Source organism: Leptonychotes weddellii, chromosome 9 (assembly GCF_054177405.1).
Source record: "Leptonychotes weddellii isolate Sample4059 chromosome 9, ASM5417740v2, whole genome shotgun sequence".
NCBI classification, from domain to species: Eukaryota; Metazoa; Chordata; class Mammalia; order Carnivora; family Phocidae; genus Leptonychotes; species Leptonychotes weddellii.
The window spans coordinates 36,035,078-36,057,180 of NC_138377.1; the positions used below are offsets into that span (position 1 = coordinate 36,035,078).

At 40.9% G+C, this 22,103-nt stretch overlaps 1 protein-coding gene and 1 long non-coding RNA gene across 2 annotated transcripts in view; one reads left to right on the plus strand and one right to left on the minus strand.

Annotated features, from left to right (window-relative positions):
• Window positions 1-5,388: 5,388 nt before the first annotated feature.
• On the minus strand, window positions 5,389-7,244 carry LOC145723421 (uncharacterized). Its single transcript, XR_014148447.1, has 2 exons — window positions 6,818-7,244; window positions 5,389-6,526 (listed from the first exon to the last, which is right to left on the minus strand). It is a non-coding gene; the product is annotated as an uncharacterized LOC145723421 (long non-coding RNA).
• RTN1 (reticulon 1) overlaps window positions 7,220-22,103 on the plus strand; it is a 201,713-nt gene continuing 186,829 nt past the window's right edge. The window contains exon 1 of the mRNA XM_006730042.3: window positions 7,220-7,475. Coding sequence (XP_006730105.2) covers window positions 7,235-7,475 — 241 coding nt within the window. The 5' untranslated portion in view covers window positions 7,220-7,234. The remainder of the gene's footprint in view (window positions 7,476-22,103) is intronic.

The following is a 22,103-nucleotide window of genomic DNA, read 5'->3' on the forward strand; positions in this document are numbered from 1 at the left end:
CATTTCCCAAGAGACATAGTTCAAGATTCTCTTTTTCTCTTATTTCTTCAAGTGAAATGAAACAGACCCAAAGTGTTTCTGTCTCTTGATTATGTGCTAGGTATCCTGGACTCTCTTCACACTCAGGACTTTTATTCGGAACCTTCTGCTGTCATCAGGACTTTCACTTAGGTTAATTTCCCAGTCATTACAGGCTTATCCTGATTTATTACTGTCTTACATCTCTACCCAAATAGGGCTGCAGTGAGATAGACGATGAATGTCTCAGGACAGCTCATAAGTGCATACAAGCCACAGAGGGTTTTTTTTTTTTCTTTTTCAAGTTTTATTTAAATTCCAGTTAGTTAACATATGGTGTAATATTAGTTTCAGGTGTAGAATTAGTGATTCCAAGCCATAGAGTTTTGTGTGGTCCCATCTGCTCTATGACACCAGTGGTCAAACTTGTGTCATGGTATATATGGAATCATAAATATACCCTGGCTCTGACACTTTTACACCAGTATTCCCCTCAACTCTTCCTTGGAACTCTCATGTAAACTCAAGCTTTTGCTAAGTAATGTCTCAGGACCCCCACTTACAGTGGAGTTCCTGCCAGTCTCTAAATTTGATGGAAAAGCAGCTTTCTAGATAAAGAGCTCCAAGCAAGGAGAGAAAGAAAACAATTTCTCCTCAGACTGGACTAACCCCTAAGAAGCCCCAGGTAACTGGGATTTCTTAACATATTTGTCAGGCCCAAAGATAAGGCCATGTCACTTCACAAAAACGACAGACTCTTAGAAGATGGTATGACATTTTTCCTCAGGAGAGACTGGAGCCATATGAAAAAGGCCGGTGCCCTTTAAACTGGGACTAACTCCATAATTTTGGGCCAACCACGACTCTGGAGTTTCAGTAATTATAGTCTAAAGTTAGAAGAAACCTCCAGTTTTTGCCTAAGGCTCCTACTGAGCTGTCCAGGGTTCTGACTTCCACACAGGCCGTCAATACCTTCTTTATCCTTGGTCTTGATGCTGATCATTTTGCTTTAAACTTGGAATACTTTGGATCTAGTTTGTGATTCCTAATCTTGAATCCCTCTGTGGTCTCTATTGAGCTCTGCTGGGCCAGGGTCTTGTCAATGGTACAGTATATACAAACTGAAAAATTGGTTATACTATGTCAGGATTTTAATTTGGAGAGCTTAAGTCCTAGAGTCAGCAGACTTAGACTTTAGTAACAGCTGCTTTAGCCATGTGACTTTGAAGAAATCTCTGAAGGTTTTTTCAGAACCTTGGTTTTCTCATCATGCCTGAACCATAAAATGTGACAAATATCTGCAACATAAATGACAAAAATACAATACAAAGAGCATTTAAAAATATTTAAGAAAAAAAATACCTGACTAGACAAGGCAATTGGACTGGACACAAAGGCAATTCACAAAATAAGAAAGATAAATTATCCACATGATATATAAAAATTAACTCAAAATGGGTCAAAGACCTAAACATAAGATGTAAAACTATGAAACTCTTAGAAGAAAATTTAGCTGTACATCTTTGGTCCTGGAATTAGGCAATGTTTCTTAGATATGACACCAAAACTACAAGCAATGAAAGGTAAAGTAGATGAATTGGGCTTCATAAAAATTAAACACACATGTGCTGTAAAGGACACTATCAAGAAAGTAAAAAGATAATCCATAGAATGGGAGAAAAAAATTTTGCAAATCATATATCTGATAAAAGACTCGTATCCAGAATTATAAAGAACTTCTACAACTAAATAATAAAAGATAAATAACCCAATTTAAAAGTAAGCTTGGGATTGAATAGACATTTCTCCACAGAAGATATACAAATGGATAATAAGCACATGAGAAGATGCTGAACATCATTAATTATCAGGGAAATGCAAATCAAAACTAAAATGTGATATTACTTGATACCCACTAGGATGGCTGTAATAAAAAAAGGCAGGTAATGACAAGTGCTGACAAGAATGTGGACAAATTGAAACCCTCATATGCTGCCAACAGGATTTTTAAATGGTGCAGTTAATTTGGAAAACAAAATTCTCTAAAAATTTGACAGTTCCTCAAACAAGGAAACACAGACCCTATATGACCCAGCAATTCCAATCCTAGGTTATATGCAAGATAAAAGAAAATGTGCTCCCAAAAATCTTGTACACAAACAATTATAGCAGCTTTATTTATAATAGCCCCAAAGGAGAAACAACCTAAATGTCTATCAACTGATGAGTGGTTAAACAAGTTAGAGCATATTCATACAACGGAGAATCCATACAAGAAAAAGTAATGAGGTACTGATATGTGCTATAAGATAGGTGGACCTTGAAAACATCATGCCAAGGAAAAGAAGCCAGTCACAAAAGGGCACATATTGTATGATTCCATCCATATGGAATATCCAGAATAGGTAAAGTTATGGAGTCAGAAAATAAATTAGTGATTGCCTAGGATGGAATTTGGATTGTGGGGGTGGAGAGTGACTGCTCATGGGCATGAAGTTTCTTTTTGGAGGGATGAAAATGTTGTACAATTGATCGTGGTGATGGTTGCACAACTATGTGACTACACTTAAAATCATTGCATTAGACACTTTATATTGTATGCAAGTTAAATCTCAATAAAGCTGTTATGAAAACAATAAATACAAATCACCAGGAAGCACATTTGAAATCTGCTAATTCATTGGTTGTCAAATAAATAAAAAACTTACTGTGAGGATACCATATCTCTCATCAGATTTTGGAAATTAAAAGTTGGCATGTGTGTTTAGTCAATGAGATCTGTTCGCAAAATGCAAAGAACTCTTCAAAGGCAATTTACCTCCATCATGTAGATTTTGGCTTGCTCCTCCAGCTCAGAATATCTTAAAAGGTGTTTTGTGAGTCCAAAGCATGGAGAATTCATGTCACAGATCTCCTAATTCATATTTTTGCCCAAAGAAATAACACATCTTTGCAGTTTTGCTCAAATGCACAAATTCTATAAGAAAGTCAAAACTGGGTTACTAAAAAGCGATCAATTCTCTTCTTTCCTTCCCTACTGGAGGACATTAGAAGCATTGATGTTTTATCCCCTTGGATGGCTGAGTCAGAAACAGCAGCTACTCCCTATGGATGGAAGGAAACTGGTGTGTTCCAAATGTGTTGTGAGATGTTTGTGAGTGTTGTACTGGTCTCCTGGAGAAAACACAGCTCTCTTGTGCACCAGTCTATGGTCTCTATAAATTAGTTTCAATCTAAATGTTCTTTCACTGCAGTAGGAAAGGGAGGACACTTTTCCATATAAAATTCAAGAGCTTCCACCCATTGTAGTAGAGTAAAAACCATGTTGCAAAATGAGCTGGATGGTACAGACACAATAAGCTTTGAACCAACCCCACACACGATTTCAGAAAAATTTGAGGCTGCAGAATGAGTCCCATCTTGAGTCAAACACTTTTTCTTACTAAGTCAATGGGAGTGATTTCACAGTTGCATTCTTTCCTAAAAAGTTTCAAAAGTAGAAACTAGGCTTGGGTGCTGATAAACATATAACCCAGAGAAAGCAAATACTTGGCATATATTACCACATCTCCTTCACTTGTCTGCATGTAGCTAGTGCTTATCCTTCTAGGCACTTTTTCCTACTGAATCTGAACATAGCCCAAGACTCTCAGTACAGTGCCCCACCCATTCAGTACTATTCAATCAATGAATTATATTTGCCATTCCCGATATAGGCTATTCCAAGTTGAGATGTGTGTGTGTGTGTGTTACCCAGCTACTTCAAAGAACCTTTGAAATATATTTATCTTTATGTAAGGTTTGTCTTTCAGAATTATAGGATTTTCAAGTGGAAAAAGACCAATAGTCACTCAATATAGGGGAACATTTCTCATCTAATTTGTTTTAAATGAATTCTTTGATTCTTTGGCTTTGATTCTTTGATCTTTGCAAATATAAAAATGCAGGCAGAGCTTTTACCATTATAAGCCATTTTCTGGAAATAATCTGGCATGTGCTCTTTTTGTTAATAATATACCTACTTATGTCAGCCCATTTGGTGCTCCCTCAAACCCTGTACAGAAGATACTATTAAAATATCTAGGTTACAGTTGAGGAAACCGAGGCACAGAGCTCTTATGTAACTTTAATATTGAAGCTGGAAAGGATTTCATCTTGGTTAAAGTTTGTTACTTGTGGTGCTCTTTTTGCCTGCCCTATACCCCCTTTCGACATGATGTAAGGTTTGGTCTAAGTTAAGAAGCTAGTGTTAAATAAATGCTCCTCAACAGATTCCTTCTTTTGAAATAATGAACAAAACTTCTTTTCAAAAAAACAATAGCTTTGTCTTCAAAGACAAAACCTGACAGTTCTTTTGTCTCAACCCTTCTTGCTAAGAATTCTTTAAAAGTGCCAACCTCATTTTTTTTTTTTATCTCCAAAGCATGTTAGAGCAATTCATAACTTAGAGCATCTATGCAAGCCCTGAATTCCACAGCTGACTGTGTGTTATGCCCATAAATCTCCAAATTAGCCAAGTTTTGTCGGTACACAGGGGTGCAAATATAAAATAATGTGGCTAAACATTGGTAATTTCAAACCAAAGCACAACCCTGAAAATTTCTTCACCCAAATAGACGATTATTTGTATATATCCAGAGGTGGGATCTAAAAAAGTAAAGATGGTTGTGAAGATTGCTAAAACTGAAAGAGTGAATACATCTCTTTTCAGCAGAGCAAAACAGAATCATTTATCAAAATAGATATTTCAATTAAATTGGAAATGAAAATGGAAATTTTCAATTTCCTCTAACAAGTAAAATCTAAATACACCTAACTGGCTATTTCCTCTTCACCTTCTCAATTAGAGTACTGATAAACATCTGATGAAATATGGAAAATAATTAGAATCCTATTTCCAAATTCCTTATCTATTTATGCATAAGGAAGTTAAGAGGCTTGCATAGATATTCCAGTTTCTTAATGATGACTTTCATTAGTGTTTCCCAGGGAAACAAAATAGCATACACTGTGTAATTCTGTATGTAACTCCCTTACCCTAACAATTCTCAAATGTCCAGTACCCACCCGTAACCACTTAATGTTGTATCGTTAGAGTTTACTGTGTTCATGGCATGTTATCAATAATGAAACTGAGAAATTCCATCCGGTATTTCTGATGCTCCGAGGAGTTCTAAACAATAGATTTGAAAGTCTCACAAGTGCCCCCTGACTACACAACAGGATTAAGCTCCATGGAAAGACAGCAGTGGAATAGCTTTTCATCTTAAAGATTTCTTAAACAAGGTTGTTTTTCCCATGGAAAGATTTCAAAAACCATAATGATTCATGATAACCAAGAATTTTTTTGGTTGTTGTTGACAGAGGGGGTAATTTTTTTTATAGCTTTATTGAGGTAAAATAGATATACATTAAATTGCACGTATTTATAGTGAAAAATTTGATTAGTTCTGACATATGTATACACCTGTGAAGCTATCATCATAATCAAAATAATGAACATGTCCATGATAATTTTTAAAGATACCAGTAATGTAAAATTTTGGTGATCATCATATTTCCAGGGACATCCGGCACTAGTAAGCCGTATTTATTATCTACTGAGTGAATATATTTTCTCTTAATTATCACTGGACATCTTTTGAACAGTGTACTAGAAGAACGAAGGGTTGGGCACAATTTAGACTTTTAAGTTTCAGCATTTTTGAGGAGAATCTGAATAGTGCTTAAGTTGGACTTTGAATAAAAAGTCAACAGGTATGTGTGCCTGGGTGGCTCAGTGGGTTAAGCATCTGCCTTCAGCTCAGGTCATGATCCCAGGGACCTGGGATCGAGTCCTGCATCTGGCTCCCTGCTCGACAGGGAGTCTGCTTCTCCCTCTGCCTCTCCCCCACCTCTCATGCCCACGATCTCTCTCTCTCTCACAAAAATAAATAAAATCTTAAAAAAAAATCAACAGGTATGAAACCCTTGATAGGCCTATGGTGGCTTAGCTATCTCACAACGTCCCAAGTACTTCTACTCCATATTCCACCTTTTCCAAAGAAAGAGCAATGGATAAGCCTATTCTTCTACCCTGTGTGTTGGCCTGAAATTTATTTTTTTCCCAAACCACATCATTTCATAGACAATTTCAGAACAAATAAGGCACAAGTTTTGTTTGAAAAGATGGCTCCAATACAGGAATAATACATTATAAGCCCACTTCTCTGAGTTCGGTTTATCTTTCAAGTATCTTCCACTTTGTCTGAGACGGCTGTAAAGGAGAAAAAAAAAAAAAAGCAAGGTTCCTGAGGTGTCCACATTCTCAAATAAAATAGACTGCGCAGACAGCTTATCATTTGTATGACTTTGGCTCAGTGTTTCTGAAAGGAAGCATAACCGCTTTTCGTCCTGCCTAGTGACATCCTACTTGCTTTCAGTGCTGGTACCGATGAGGTCTGGCAAGCTTTTTTTCGGAGGCTCTCCTGGTAGTTCTTTCCTGTACTCCACTATTTTCAGCCCTGTTCTGGAAACAACAGTTTTTAAGGACGCAGCATTTAACCTCAGGGTTGCAGCTCCCTGTCTCCTGCCAACATTCATCTTCACCCTTCCCCGCGCAGACCCGCGTCCCCTCCACAGCTGATACTGGTCACCCTCAGAACCGTGGCCTTGAGATCTCCAAGCTTCCTTCCTTTGCCCTGAGTCCCAAGACACCAGTCGGGGCTCAAGTTTAGGAGTTGGGAGGGCGGCTTGCCTCATCCGTCACGCTTCGGCTGGGGACTGCTTCTACCTGCTCATCTTCTCCTTAGATTCTTACTCAACAGAGAGGAAGATTCAAGTGGATTTGGCCCATCCCCTAATCGGGGCCTGCCACCGGGGGCTGATGTGGGCCGAGGGAGACTAGGACGAAGCAGGCCATTTTCACCTGCGTAATAACAGGCTTGCGAGTAGCGAGCGGCGGCGGCGGCTGGAGTAGGAGGCGGAGCGCAAGCAGCGGCCGCGGCGGGGCCGGAGGAAGAGGAGGGGGAGGAGGAGGAGCTGAAGCGGGGAGAGCGGCAGCCGGCAGCTCGGCCGGAGTTGCAGCAGCGGCGGCGGCGCTAACACCGCGGCCTCCCCAAGCCCCGAGTCCCGGCGGGGGCAGCAGCAGGGAGCGCCCGGCCGCCCAGGCACCGCACCTCGGCCCCGCCAAACCGCCTTCGCCGCGCCGGGGGGTGGGTGGGGGGGACCGCCAGCCATGGCCACGCCGCCGGATCCCCAAGACGAGCTGCTGCCGCTGGCAGGCTCCGGGTCCCAGTGGTTCGGGGACCGGGGGGAGGGGGAGAACGAAGCGGTGACGCCGACAGGGGCCAAGCCGGCGCCGCAGGCGGGGGAGCCCGGCCGGGCGTTGGGCGCCGGGGCCGGCGAAGCGGCGCCGCGGGAACTGGACTCGGGCCCCGCCCGGCCGCCGCCAGTTGCTATGGAAACTGCATCCACAGGTAAGGCGGGCGGCGGGCGCCGCTGCTCCGCAAATGGCGTCGGGGACGGGGTCCCCCAGCCCCGTCCCCTTCTCCGCATCTCGGCTCTGCACCTCGCTCGCGCTCTCTACCTTGAGCACCAACCTCAGCCCGCTTCGCCCCGGGCGACTGTAAATATTGGCGGACTGGTAGAAAACAGGAATTTTTTTTTCCCCCAAAGGCTCGGAAGAAGACGAAATACTATCGTTTCATTATATTTCATTATCATTGTTATCTCGGCTTTAAAAATTGTCCTCGGAGGCAGACCGCAGCATCCTGGCTGTTGGTGCGCCCGCGTACAAGTTTCTTCCGTCCGCCAAGGCGTTGGGGGCTGTAGGGCCCGCTTGGCCAGTTGCGATGATTTTTCTGGGGCGTGTTTGAGCTCGGCGTGCGCGCCAGCTACAGGGGACGCTGACAACAAAGCGACGGGCAGGCCGGCTGCCGCTAGATCCGGCTGGGTCCGGGGCAGAGATGTGGCTGGAAGTGTTCCTTACCCCTTCCCTCCACAAATCGCCACACCCTACTCCCTCCCAGTTCCCCCTCCCATTCTCCACCTCCCCCTCCCTGCCGCAGAAAACTGAAATCCCAAGGTGTGCGTGTCTCATTCAGGAGGGGCAGCGTTGCCAGAGGGTTGGGAGTTGTGACTGTCCCCGCCCAGAACTGCCCAGATGTCCCCATCTTGCAGGGAGCATTGAAACTTGGAACCCGTCAAGAGCGGCCGGCCTGGCTGGGGTGTGAGAGGGCTTGACTGGTGGTGGTGAGTGAATGAGGCACAGTTTACTGGCAGTCTGGACCCGCCTGGGCATTTGGAAATTGCCTTGGGTTCGGTCACCCTTAGCCTGACCCCCCGTTTCGAGCCGGAGCACGCGGGTGCCCTGCTGGGACCAGGGCCTTGGAGCATCCCGACCAAAGGATGCGGGAGGAGAGCTTCGGGGAGGGGCTGCCGGCCTGGGTAGCCCTGTGTTTCCAGGCAGGGAGTTAGAGGGGGCGGTGCTGTGTTGTTTTCTGAAAAAGCTTTGCTGTAGTGGAATGGGAGTTGTGTAGATGTGAACGTAGTCCTCGAGGATCTGGGGTGGTGGGTGCTTCCGGAAGAGTGGAAAGGGGGTGGGACTGCTTGCGTGTTCTTGGCAGCTGATTTAGGGAAACACCTTTCTTAAGCCACCGCCTCTCTTAAGGGTCATGTGGAGTGCATTAGGTAGCCTTTAATTTTGGTCTAATACAAAAGATTTGTGCTGAGGAAAGGAGGTTTGGGGAATGCAATAATTAAAACATAACAACATTCTGATGGGAAGAGAAAAAATTGGGACCATAATCAGAAAAAAAAAAAAAGAAAGAAAGAAAGAAAAGAAAACTCCAAGGAAGAAAACCCCATTTGTCATATATTATTATATGAGGGTGTGGGGGTGGGAAGGATTTAAGACTAAGAAAGGCTGCCTAGCCTCTCTTTCAACTTCATCTAAATGAAAACAAAACTCCTTATAATTGCAAAGGAAGATGGAAAAAGATGAAAGACAAAGGGAGGTACATTTTTTGTCTGTTTACCATTACTGTTCTTTGTAGCTCATAGCTCAGAACCTTTATCCACCATCATCAAAGTAAATTATTTCTTTATAAATATTTCCCACCTCCCACTAGTGTCACCAGGGTTCGGGGAAGCTGGGAAAGGAAGCTAGTGCCCTGTGTTCAGTAACACACTATACACTAAAATGAGTTGCTATATATAAAATGTTTAGAACAACTCCTGTCACAAAGTAGCCATTTGCAATTTTAACATTATTATTATTATAGAAAATTATAGAAATACTTTACTTTGCTGAATATGTTGGGGGTTTCCTGTTCTAGATAACAAATACACTAATAAAATGGAACATGATGATGCTGAGTTTGGATGGGAGGGGGATGAAGGGATAGGAAAGGAGCATATATTTTGCATATTTATATAGAACATTTTTAGTTTATTATTGCTGCTTGAAGGAATGTCTCATATAGTTGTTGATTGTTTAATGTTTTAAATCTATATGTTTCATATTTCTTATACTGGAGAGGCTACTATAAGAGACCTAGATGCTGGAAATGATATCTAAATAAAGAGCTAGGTCTTGAAAAATCCAAACAAAATCTGGGCCAGCTTCCTTGTCTGTTATTGTGACAGTTTTATTGCTATAAGCAAAGTCAGTAGGTACATCTTTAACTTTATCAGAGACAAAATCCAGAGGGAGCCTATTAAACACACTGATCTACTTTTTTAAAAAGAATGGTGCTCTTTGGGACTCAAACTAAGAAGTAACTTAGACTTTGAGCGTGATGCACTGTAAACAGATTTTGTTTCTTTTTCAGATAGGATTATAAAGTGTAAGACAGATATTGATATTTTAAAAGCTTTTTTTTTCCTGAAAAACAGCACTAATCATGCCATCTGGACAGAAATTCTGTTATTTATTTTTATACATTGATGGTAATTAAAGTTCCTAAAGAAACAGTCCAAAAAATATTTCTTAGTAATGTCCTGCAATTAATATATGTTTAAATATCATTAAAACTGCACTGTATTTTCAGGTATTCTCATTGCTCCTGTCCCTTTTGTGGATTGGAAATGTTCTTAATAAAAAGTAACACTTTCTGTTAAAGCTACAATTTTTCATGTTGAAATTTGATAATGGGCATGTGAAATGATGTCTATTGCCAAGGGAACATTTAATACACCCTGTGTAGGCTACAACATCTTAGAGTTGTTAAATCATGAATCAGCACCATCATCTAATAACTTTATACAAAGGATGGTAAGAGCAACTGTTTTGTTTTCTCATGATCAGTTATTTTATTCCTGGAAACTATTCAAAGGGAGCATACAATAACACAAGGATAGAAGAATGGCCCTTTGTTTAAAGGAATAATTTAAAATAGAACATTTGAACAAAATGCAGTGGTGAGAAGTTAACTCATGGTCGCTTTGGAAATTAACTCATTGATTGCTTCATGCATGCAAGGCAAAATGAACAGAATGGAGAATGGTCCAGAGAAATCAATATGATTTGCTTCTGTAATATTTACTTACAGATAATTTGACTTAAATTTCTTAAATTGAAGAGAGAGAGAGAGAGAGATTTTTACTTTATTTGGACCACAATGCTCATAAATTTATATTTTTCAAATGCTGAATGTGATACTCTATGGGGAAAACTATAAATTATCTCTCATGATTTAAGTAACCAGAATATTTATATATCCTGTGTTTATTGTTTAGTATAATAAATTGTACTGTATATATCACTGATCATCTTCTATAATTCACGTGGAGGCTGGATTGAATCTCTTAACTTGTGGGTGTGTTTGATAGATGTGTGTATATTTTTTAATTTGGAGTCATTCCCAGTAATCCCCTTCAGAAGGTGTAAATTTCAGTTTCTGTTTTCTTTCATCTTTTGAGAAAGCTACAGTTATGTTGAAATGAGAAGGCACACTACACTTACAATATTTTATAGAACACATAAGAAGAATAAAAGAGTTTCTAATGTAATTTATTTCTCTGGACATAGCCTCTGGTTACAATCAATAACATTTCTGGCGGAAAGTATGGTATATGTCCTTTCATATAGGGCATTCAAGTCAGGGTGAATTAAAATTTAGAAACATTTACATACCCTAAAAATACATTGATAATAAACTTTATCAAGGCTTCCAGCATCACCTCCTCTTCATGAACTCAACTTTCCTGGAAACCCATCCTGGTCATTGCCCCTCAAATCTACCATAGGCCTTCTTGCCTCCCGTCTCTTTTCTAGGGCATTCATCTGCTTCTGATCCTCCAGGTTTGGAGACAAGTTGTGGATTTTCTTGCTCATAATACTGTATCCTGAATAGCACAGGTTCCAGGAAGTTTTTATTATCTGTAAAGTGAGAAACCATTGAGATTCAATTCAATTTAGTCAACATTCATTGAATGCCTCCTTTTTGAAAGTATCTGTGCTAAACACAGGTCGTGGTTTCCTAGAAGAGGTGCATCTTTCTGTTTCACATTAGTATTTAGTTTAATGAAACAGTTCCTTTGGTGTCATTTTTCATTTTCCTTATTCCCATGTCATCTCTGGAAGCTTGACTAGAAGGGCATTATAATAATCTAACCCCATGGGCACAAGGGCATGAGCTAGTTTTCGGAGGTCAACACAGGATAAATAAACATGAGCACAACTTGCTCAGACCACCTGGGAAAACAAAATCTATCTATGTATCTATCAGTCTGTGGGATTGGATCAAGAGAAGGGAATATTTTATTTATTTTTTTACTCTGGGGGATTTTAAAGCGTATTTGTAAAGTGATACAAATGATTCAGTTGAGATGGAAAGATGGATAGTGTAGGAGAGAGAGTATGTTTCCTGTAACAGAGTAGGTGAGGGGAATGGATCCAGGGCACGGCAGAGGGCTGATGTTAGATGAATTTAAGGACAGCTTGTGGATATAACTGGAGCAAAGACAGATGAGCCGGGTGGGGAGGGGGGGTGGTGAGAATAGCTAGAGGTTCTCTTCCGACTGCTTCTATTTTCCATGAACTAGGAAGCAAGGTCAAGAGAAGAGTGAAGGCAGGAGTAGAGTTGGAAGTTTGAGAGGAGGGGAGAAAGTATAAAATTGTTGCTAGATTTGCAGAGCGGAAGGATTAGTAGAAACGGAATTCTGAGCAGTCCTGGGGCTCACTTGGAGTTTGTGGTCATGAGTTTGATGTGAGATCATATATGCTATGTTACCATATATGTTATCTTTTTTTTCGGCCATGTTCAGCTGCCTGAGGATTGGTTTGGAGTAAGTGGATGGTTGGACTGGTTTTGTTTTGTTTTTCAGTGAGCATGACAGGAAGAGAGGGCCCTGGAGGTGAACTGTGTGTAAGGCAATGAGGATACTGATGGGTTATGGAATCTGGGGAAGAGGGAAGGAGGACAAGACGGGGCTGATGCTCAGTGAGAAGATGATATAAATGGTTTGTATGGGCTGGTAGGATAGAAGAACAGATGGGACAGGGATTCCTTAATAAGGGAACTGAAAGGATAAGAGGTGGTCCTTCCAGAGTGGGTGTTTGAGACAGAGATTTAGGAGGGAGTACAGTTATTGAGAAGGAGACTGAGCTGGAGTGGAAGACAAGGTCATTGGAGGAGTGGAGTCCAGATGGCAAGGGCAGGAGTAAAATGATCACTGACATAATTACCGAAATCACAAAGAACCATGGCAGAGATTGGAGAAAGGCAATGAACTTGGTGCTGATATCTTTAGGAAAGTGGCCTGGGCTTCAAAGCTAGGGGTTTTTCGAGGGGGAGGGAAGAACAGTGTCCTGTAAAATGATAAATGTAAAATTCTGACTGTAGGTTCTGCAAACTCTATTTAATATGTACAGAACGTAGGAGATGCATCTTAAAATAGTTCATTGTGGGGGATGGGAACTTTGAGGGTTGTAATTAACTAAATATGAACTAGTGGTATGGTGAAATTACTAAAATCTCTTATGTAATTTTAGATAATATTAATAGAAAGCCTTGGGTACACATTATATGAGGTAATAATTCATCTAGATTTTGTTCTAGGCAGATTTGGAGTCTTGTACTAAACAATGGGTACCATGCTGTGAGAGACATTAATGAACTACAGAATGTTGAGAGAAGGGTGACCAGATTGGTGAGGCTTCTAGAAAAAATGCCATCTGAGAAATGGCTGAAGAAATTAATAACTTTTTTGCCACAAGAAAGGAAGAATTAAAGGAGATTTGAATGTTAAATTCAAATACCAGAAGCACTCTTCTGAAGCCAAGACGTGACCCGGGCGATTTCACAGGGCAGAATTGGGAGGGTGGTCAAATTAGAGAAGTAGATTCCTACTTAGTGAAGGAGAAAGTTCTACTAACTAGAACTACTTGGAAAAGAGATAGGTTGCCTGTCAGTTAATGATATTCAAGCAAAAGTGAGGTTGTTGTTTATTGGAGGAAACTTCGAAAGGAAGGTATTAGTTATACCAACATCTTTATACCTTCCTAAAAGAAAACAATGTGCCTAAATTACATTGTGGTTGTTAACATGGACATACTTCTCAAAAGCGAACAGCATCCTAATGAAACCAGAAAGAGTCCATCACAAAACACATAGTTAACTCCAGATTGAGTAGCTAAAATGCACTCTCCACAAAATTCTGGCCTCCTTGAAATTCTCTAGTTCTCCATTGTTAAGAAACACTCCTTAATGTAACATACTTGCTTAAGAACTACACAATTAAAAAAAAAAAAAGAACCACACAATTTTATCCAGTTTGGGGTTAATTAACCTAAATGTGAAGCATGATATTTGCAAGTATCTCTTTTATTTATTCTTTTTCCTGAGCTGTCTTTTTCATTTTTTGCTAACATATCTAATTCCATAGATATTCAACATATTCTAAAATGTTTGGGGAATTCATTAAATAATTTTGTAGTGCTAAAAGCATCATCTGAATCTCTCCTTAGTCCTCTGCCTCCCTACCTATACATTTATGTGAGATTATTCATTGTAAAACCATGTTTGCTGGGTTTCCTAATGAGTTACATTTCTAGCTGGAACAGTTCTGCATTCTAACTTCCATCTCCAATCCCCAAATGGATTTTCTAATTCATCTACTGCATGAGATTATTATAAAACCAGTTACAGACCGAATTCTTGCTTTTTTTTTTTAAAGGTGGTTACAAAGTTTTAATTCTGTTTTTATTCAGCTTTGCTTATTAAGATTTCTCTTCCAACTAAAATGAAATGTGAATGAGATAAAATAATTTGAATTTTTCATTTCATTTATAAATAATGAGCAAATGATAAGAGAACAGGTAGATCTCCTGGAATCCTGTGTGTCAGTGGTTTCTTTTTCTTTTTTTTTTTATGTTAATGTCCATACATTACATCATTAATTTTTGATGTAGTGTTCCATGATTCATTGTTTGCATATAACACCCAGTGCTCCATTCAATATGTGCCCTCTTTAATACCCATCACCAGGCTAACCCATTCCCCCACCCCCCTCCCCTCTAGAACCCTCAGTTTCTCAGAGTCCAAAGAAGAAGATAGCAAATTCTTGCTTCTTGAATGTGGGGAATTTGTTGAAGATATAACATCTTTCAAAAATACCTAGACCTCAAATTTTGTTTTAGGCCTAGCAAATCTTCGTGCATTTTAAAAAAAACATCTCTTGGATAACAAAAAATTGTGTGTGTTCAAGTTATTGCTGATCTAGTTGATGAGCGTAAGAATAAAAACCAATCTCGTGTCTATTTTTGGCATGAATTTTGCAACTGATCCTGAAAAATCAGGGCTTCTGAAAATGTGGTCTGTAGATTGTCTGCTTCAGGATCACGTGAGGTAATCCACAGACTTCATACTAGGGAAACAAGCCTGCCAGATGCATATTAAAACTTCAGGAAGCACTCATGTATTGAATCCCCTCCTTATGCTTGGCATTTTGCTGGGAGCTGTGGGCAGTAGAGAACATGAGCTATATCCCCCTTTCCCCGTTCTTCTGAGCTTAGTGTCTAGATGGGAGATAAGACAAACTCACACAAAACAAAGGTAAACAAGTCAGAGGACAGCCTGCTGGCTGGATGGTTGTTACAAGCTCTAAGCGCTGTGCACATTTCATGATTTTATGGGTCCCAGAGTACCTGGTTTTTTGAAAGAGGTGGAGTGTGACCTACCTAAAGGATAGAATACGAATGAGCAGAAGTGAGCTGAAAGACAGTTTGGGTGAAGGGAGAAACATGGGTAATGACTTGGGGATGACCAATGACTAGGCTGGTTTAACCTGTCCAGCTAGGTGAGGGGATACAGATTCTGGGGGGCTTGAAAGCTACTCACAGGACTCTAGACTCCTTGTATATGGATTCTGGGACCTTTAAAGGTTGATGGGTGGGGGAAGTAATATTATAAAGCTGTGCTAAGGAGGATTAGTCAGACAGTGGCATAGAAGATGAACTTAGTGGGGAAGGCTGACCCACTATCAGTGTCATGGCCTTGAATAAATAGCCATGGGATGAAAGAGGAAAAAAGATGAGCGGCTCCCCAGGAACATTCAATAGGACTTTGTGACTGACAGGATATGGGGTGTGAGGAAAGGAATAAGTCAACTCTAAAGTTCCATGTCCTGTGGCCGGGAGGATGTTGATGTTCTAGAGAGGTAGAAAGAGGGAACTGTTTAGAGAGGTGAGGATCACAGATTGATTTTTAGTCATGTGGGGCTTGATACGATGATAAGCCCCTTGAGTGGAAATCTCCACTTGGCACTGAAGATAAAGGAGTGGGTTTTAGAGATAAAAACAGGATTGTTGATACAGATTTAGAAGATTACAAGAAAAGTCATAGAATAAATAAATAGATTTTTGAAAGAGAGTATGTTGTATGGGAAGAACAAAAGGCCAAGAATGGAGCATGAGCTCATTGCCTCTTACTAGCTGAGTGGCATCAAGCAAGTTTTTGAACCTCCACGAGCCTCAGATTCCATAGTACTATATATGGTACTGGGTCTTGTAGAGGGTCTGGCAGTCAAATGGTAATTACTCTTTTTTTTTTAATATTTTATATATTAGAGAGAGAGAGTGCACACAAGCAGGGGAGTGGCTCAAATGGTAATTACTCTTATAATGAGAGTATCATGGAAGCCAAGATGGCATGGTGTAGAATGAACTCTGACTAAGAAAGCAGATTTTTTAAAAAGATTTATTTATTTCAGAGAGAGAAAGCACATGAGCGGGGGGAGGGGCAGAGGAAGAGGGAGACAGACTCATTGCTGAGCAGGGAGTCCAACGTGGGGCTCAATACAAGGACCCTGAGGTCATGACTTGAGCCAAAATCCAGAGTCAAATGCTTACGTGACTGAGCCACCTAGGCGCCCCTGAGAGATTTATCTCATCTTGGCTTTGGCACCTAATATCATGTCAATGTGACACTGTAGGGCAAATCTGCTTTACGGCTCAGTTTCTTCATATATAAAATGGGCATGATACTGTTGTCCTGGCTATTTTACAGAGGTGTCGTGAAGATAAAATGAAGTAACATGGGGAGGTAAATGCAAATTGCAAATAACTAATTATCTGGAAGGTGCTATTAATAGGAAGCCTGGTCAGCACACTGTCAGATGCAGAAGAGAGGTCTAGGAGAACAAAGCCCGAGAAAAAGTCATGCTACCTTAGTCGTAGGCTTTTTAATAGAAAATGCTTGCTGTGCTTACCTGGACCTCAGCCAAATCTCAGCAGGGAGTGGGGAGAGTACCGAAGAACTAGTGCTGGGAGAAGTCCGTCCTGGTGAAGCACATTAGAAGACATTTTGGCTCCGGGGAGTGCAGTTGGAGTGGTGACCTGCCTCCCTCCTCAGGTCCTAATGAGTGATCTGTGACTGGATCTGTGACAGGGCTGAGGTGTGCCCATGGGGGCCAGCTGGAGTGAGTGCAGACAGCAGAGGGAAGGGCAATGAATGTAGAAAGCTGTCCTAGGTATGCAGAGGAGTTGGTTTGGAAGAGGCTGCTTCTCTCACCAAAGAGGGTATGACAATGAAAGCCAGATCCTGCCACTACCTACCTCCGCCCCTCCCCCCGCACCTCTTGCCCTGAGGGCAAGACTAAATCAGCTGGTCCTGTGGGCTCTTGGGTATCTGCTGGATAGTCTTATAGCTCTGTAGGTTAGTCTTTTATAGATAGACTAATGCCTCTGGAAAGATGGAGCAAATACACTTTTCTTTATCCTCTTGCTAAGTATAGCCAAAACGCCTGAACGCTGTATATAAAATAAACATAAAAAGACTCTGGAAGGTGGAGAGAAGAAGGCAGACTTACTAGGGACCTTGGGATCTGAGAAGGGACACACGGTGAATTCTCTGGGTTTTCTTTTCCCCTCATCTAGTTCAGACTGGATATGGTAGAAGCCAGCCATGGGGAAAAGGCCAATGGGCACAGACAAAAAGCACCCACAAGAAAACCTGTTCTCTCCAGCCAGATGACCAGGAAAGGAGCAGCCTAGCAAGACCGAGAACTTTTTGACAATAACTTCTCTGCTCCAGCCAAACACCACAAAATATACTGCTTGCCCCCCCATCCCTATCCCACCAGCAGAAGCCAAGCCGGGAGCCTAGACTTCCACCCCTGGGAAGCTGTAAGGGGCATCCCAACAACCGCCCCTCACCACAACCCCAGTGCCAGTGGGCACCATGTGGGAAGTCTGGACTTCCACCCAGCATAGGCCTGCCAGCTAGTGCAGTATCAGGGGAAGCCGAGTGGAGAGGCAGGTGTTTCAACACTGCTCACTGGTAATAAGACTGAGTGGAGAACCTAAACTCCACCCCCTTCCTGCCTCAGGGGGTAATAAGGCAGCACCCTTCTTCCCTGTTAGTGTGGCATTTACATAAGATCTGTAGTCTCATAACAAAACACCCCAAATGTCCAGATTTTAATTGAAAATCACTTGTCAGTACCAAACCCCAGGAAGATCTGAATGTAAATGACAAGGGCTAATCAAAACCAAGATTACACAGATGTTGGAATTATCTGACAAGAATTTTAAAGCAGTCGTCACAAGAATGCAAGAATAAGCAATTATGAACACACTTGAAACAAGTAATAAAATGGGAAGTCCCAGTAAGGAAATAGGAAGTTTCAGTGAAAAAAATAGAAGATATAGTAAAGAACCAAAGGGAAGTTTTAGAACTGAGAAATACAATCGCTGAAAGACTTGAAGAGAAAAAAACACAACAATTCAATGGGTGAGCTCAACAGTAGAATGGAAAGGCTAGAGGGAAGAATCGGTGAACTTGCAGATAAACAACAGAAGTGACTGATCTGAACAACAGAAAGAAAATAGGCTGAAAATAAAAGTGAATGAATAGTAAAACCCTTCCAACTCTGCAGCTCAGGCATGTTTACTGGGCCTTGTTCCCTTTCTCCAATGTTCCCTGAGTATTCACGTGAAAAGACCACAGTGAAAACAGACTGAGAGGTGTGTGCCGTGGCTTTGCAAAGTACATCAAGTCTAAGCTGTGTTGGTCTAGATATGGGTTGTACGGAGAAGAACCCAATAGCACATTTTAAGTCCTTGAGCTATTTTCTGTATTTATAATACTCACTGGTTTCTGACACTCTCGTACTTAGGTAACCAAATATATGCACATATTAGCTAAAGTATTTATTTAACAAGCACTTATGTGGCACCTACAATGTGTTCTGGCTCCTTACATTTCATTGTTGTAACTACCCAGTGAAGCAGGTGTAGTTATCTATCCCATTTCACAGATGAGTAAGTGGAGATAGAGGTTAAGTGATTTGCCTCAGGTCATGCAGTAGTAAGTGGCAGCCCAGAGATTTGGCTCTAGAGTCTGTGCTCTTAATTAGCGCACCCCTGCCTGTTTTGGGCGTTCCTTATGCAACATCTATTTTATGATCTCTGTAGTATAAGCTGCATGCTCATAAGGCATCACCCTGTATGAAAGCCTATCTGAACTAGAGTGAGAGAGAGAGGCTAGGTGAAGGGGACGGTAGCTAAAATGTGGATTGATAGAACTTGAGAGTCCGTAGGAACCTCAGCTGAAAGAAACTGTTACATTTAAAAGTGGAGGTTTGACGGGGACAGTTGTAAAATGTTGCAATGGGATCCTCAAACTACTGAAAAACAGAATGGGAGGGTCATGGGGAAACTGCAACACATACAAAGAAAAAAAATAGAGGAGTCTTAGTTAACTAGAAGTTATCTCTAAGTCAGTGGGCTGAACCGGCTGCCCCCAAGGAGATGGTTGGTCTCTGTTAAGCAGAGGTATGTGGTTTTGGCCACGGCGGGGGTGGGGGTGGGGCTGCTGGGAAGGTGTTGACCGCCCGTGTGGCTAGGTGGGGTCCAAAGTGCAGTAGGAGTGCCAGAATGGAAGATGGTGCAGATGGTAGCAGAAACCTTGACTCTAGTTGAAAGAACTGAGGATTTGCAGCCTGCACAAGAGAAGATAGGATGGGTTATGACAGCTATCTAAAAATACATGAAGAACTGTCAAGTGGCATGGTGCTGAATATGTTCTGTGTGACTCTGGAGGATGGAGCTGTGGTCAATCAGAAGTTATGCTGTGAAATATGAAAGTAGCCAGGACTGCCCCATATGGTGATAAGTTTCTTGTCACTGGAGGTTTGTAAGCATAGCCGGGCTGGTCATTTATATGATAGAGGGGATATAATAGAGAAGATACATTGGGTTAGTAATTTTTTATCTTTCAGGTTCATAGACCCCCCCCACACACACACACTTGGTCTGATGAGAGCTTTGGGATCTCTGCCCAGGAAAATGCACTTAAAACACCATTTTGCACACCAGTTCTGGCATTTTTCAGAAGCTTTTTATGGATGGAGGAATTAAATAACTTTCCAACTCTTAGAAATCGATCATTCCAGATAACCTCATATAGATCCCTGTTTATACAAGGGCACTAGTTTTACAATTCAATAAAACGTCAGTGAATCATCCATTTATTTATTCAACAAATATTTATTAAGCACTCTCTAGATGTGTGTGTGTACGAGGTATGTACTAGGTATGAGTAGGTGACACATAAATGCATCACCAGAATATAAAAAAAAATGCAGTAGAGTAACAATATAGCCAGACCATGAGGAAGAACAGTCTGTATTAAGAGTCTGCATTCCATAAATGCTGTGTTGTTAGTTTCAAGAATATGCTGTAACTGAATTTGTGTCTCTCAAAGGGTTCCCAAGCCATGTTCTTCCTAAACTGGCTATGGCGAAGTGGGAGAGAGTGTGGACTTACGAGTTGCCATACCGGATTCCAGTCTCAGCTCTTCCAATGGCCAGTAGCTAGTCTCAACCTCTGTGAGGAGGGCTAAATGGTAGCTCTAGGTAAACCTGCAGTCTCCAGATAAATGAGGTATCACTTGTTCATCTGCTGCTTTTGTGTATGCTGTAACTTCTGTGTACACTGTAGTCATTGCTAAAGGTTTTGGAACCAGTTGTTATTTAAGGCAGCATCCCTTTACTGTTATTATCAGGAGATGCTTAAGGAAGGGGTAAGAAAAGATCTTACTTCTCCCTCTCGTATCCCCACCGGCATCTAATGCTACAATAAGTAAATAAACAAATAATCTCTGATGTGGACAAATGATGTTTTCTCAGTTTTATGTAAAGTGTGCCTACGATTTTTAAAAATTCTGTACTACTTTCATTTGTGTCTGAATACATCATCAAAGTAAAAACAGGGTGATTCCTACACAAAGGCAGCTTCAGAATAAGTCACCTGGCTCTGCCTCCAGCCAGCCTGTGGCCCCTAAGCCCTATAATCTAGGAAATTTTGGAGTGGCCCCTACTATTAATATGTTTATCAAATCTTTTATTATAGATAATACAACAGTAAATTGCAACTCAGCATGTTTGCATTACCGGAATTGAACCTGAGTGAGTTTATTTTTTTAATCAAATTCATGGTGTTAGGGAAGTTTTTCTATTTTATTTCACCAGAAAGGTGAAAAAGAACAAACAACTAGTACCGTTTCCTAGAAATTGCATAATCTTTTAAAGGCCAAGCAGTTTATAATTTGGATGTTTGCATATCAGAAGTCTTAAAAGAATCAGTTTCATTTCCATAAATAATGTGGAACAATGTTTAAAAATTTGTTTGAAAGGGGAGGCAATGTACTTTCTAGAGAAATGAGCCCCAGAAATATCCTGTCTTGCAGGTAAACATGTATTAGGAGTAGGGAACAGTTTGTGGTGGGCTCTCAGCCCATTTGTGTTACTTTTTTTTTTCTTTTTAGGTATAGTACTCTGCTTTGTGCTCAGTACTTACTTAACCATTATAATAACTTCTAGGAACACTGATTCCTAAATGAAATCTCCACCAATTTGTTAACCAAAAAGCTCTGCCATTCTGTCAGATGGGGGACTCAAGGTCAACTTCTAACTGTATCACTTAACAAGTAATGATTGGATTTCCCCTGTGATCATTTGTGTGAAAATGTCTTTTAGATATTGATTTGATATTAAATGCTCCATCGTATAATGAATCTTGTGAAGTATAATTTTCAGTTCATAAAAGGGAAAATTGGCACATAGGTTGAAAACAAGAGCCTAGAACTTCTTTTCTTCTATGAAGGACTCTGTCTTGCAGGGAAAAAAGAAACCAGCAGAGGACTGTGTATGAGTTAAGTGGAACTTAATTCAGTTGATTTTCTTAGTCATATGGAAGTATTTAATTCCACAGCCTTGTTTTAAAATTAAAAAAACAAGGGCGCCTGAGTGGCTCAGTCAGTTAAGCGTCCATCTCTTGATTTAGGCTCAGGTCATGATCTCAGGGCTGTGGGATCAAGCCGGACTCTGCGCTTAGCGGGGAATCTGCTTGAGATTCTCTCTCTCTCCTCTCCCTCTGCCCCCACCCCCTGTGTGTGTGTGCACATACGCTTTCTCTCTCTCAAATAATAAATCTTTAAAAAATATATAAAAACAATGTTTGCAAGAGAAAAAAACTTACAATCTCACCTTCTTTGCACAGTTCTTAGTGCCAACCTTGTATAGTGGTTTGAGGGGTCAATGAAATATTTGTGAATGCTTGACACTTAGTGAGGACCTTACAAATGTTTGCCATTCTTATT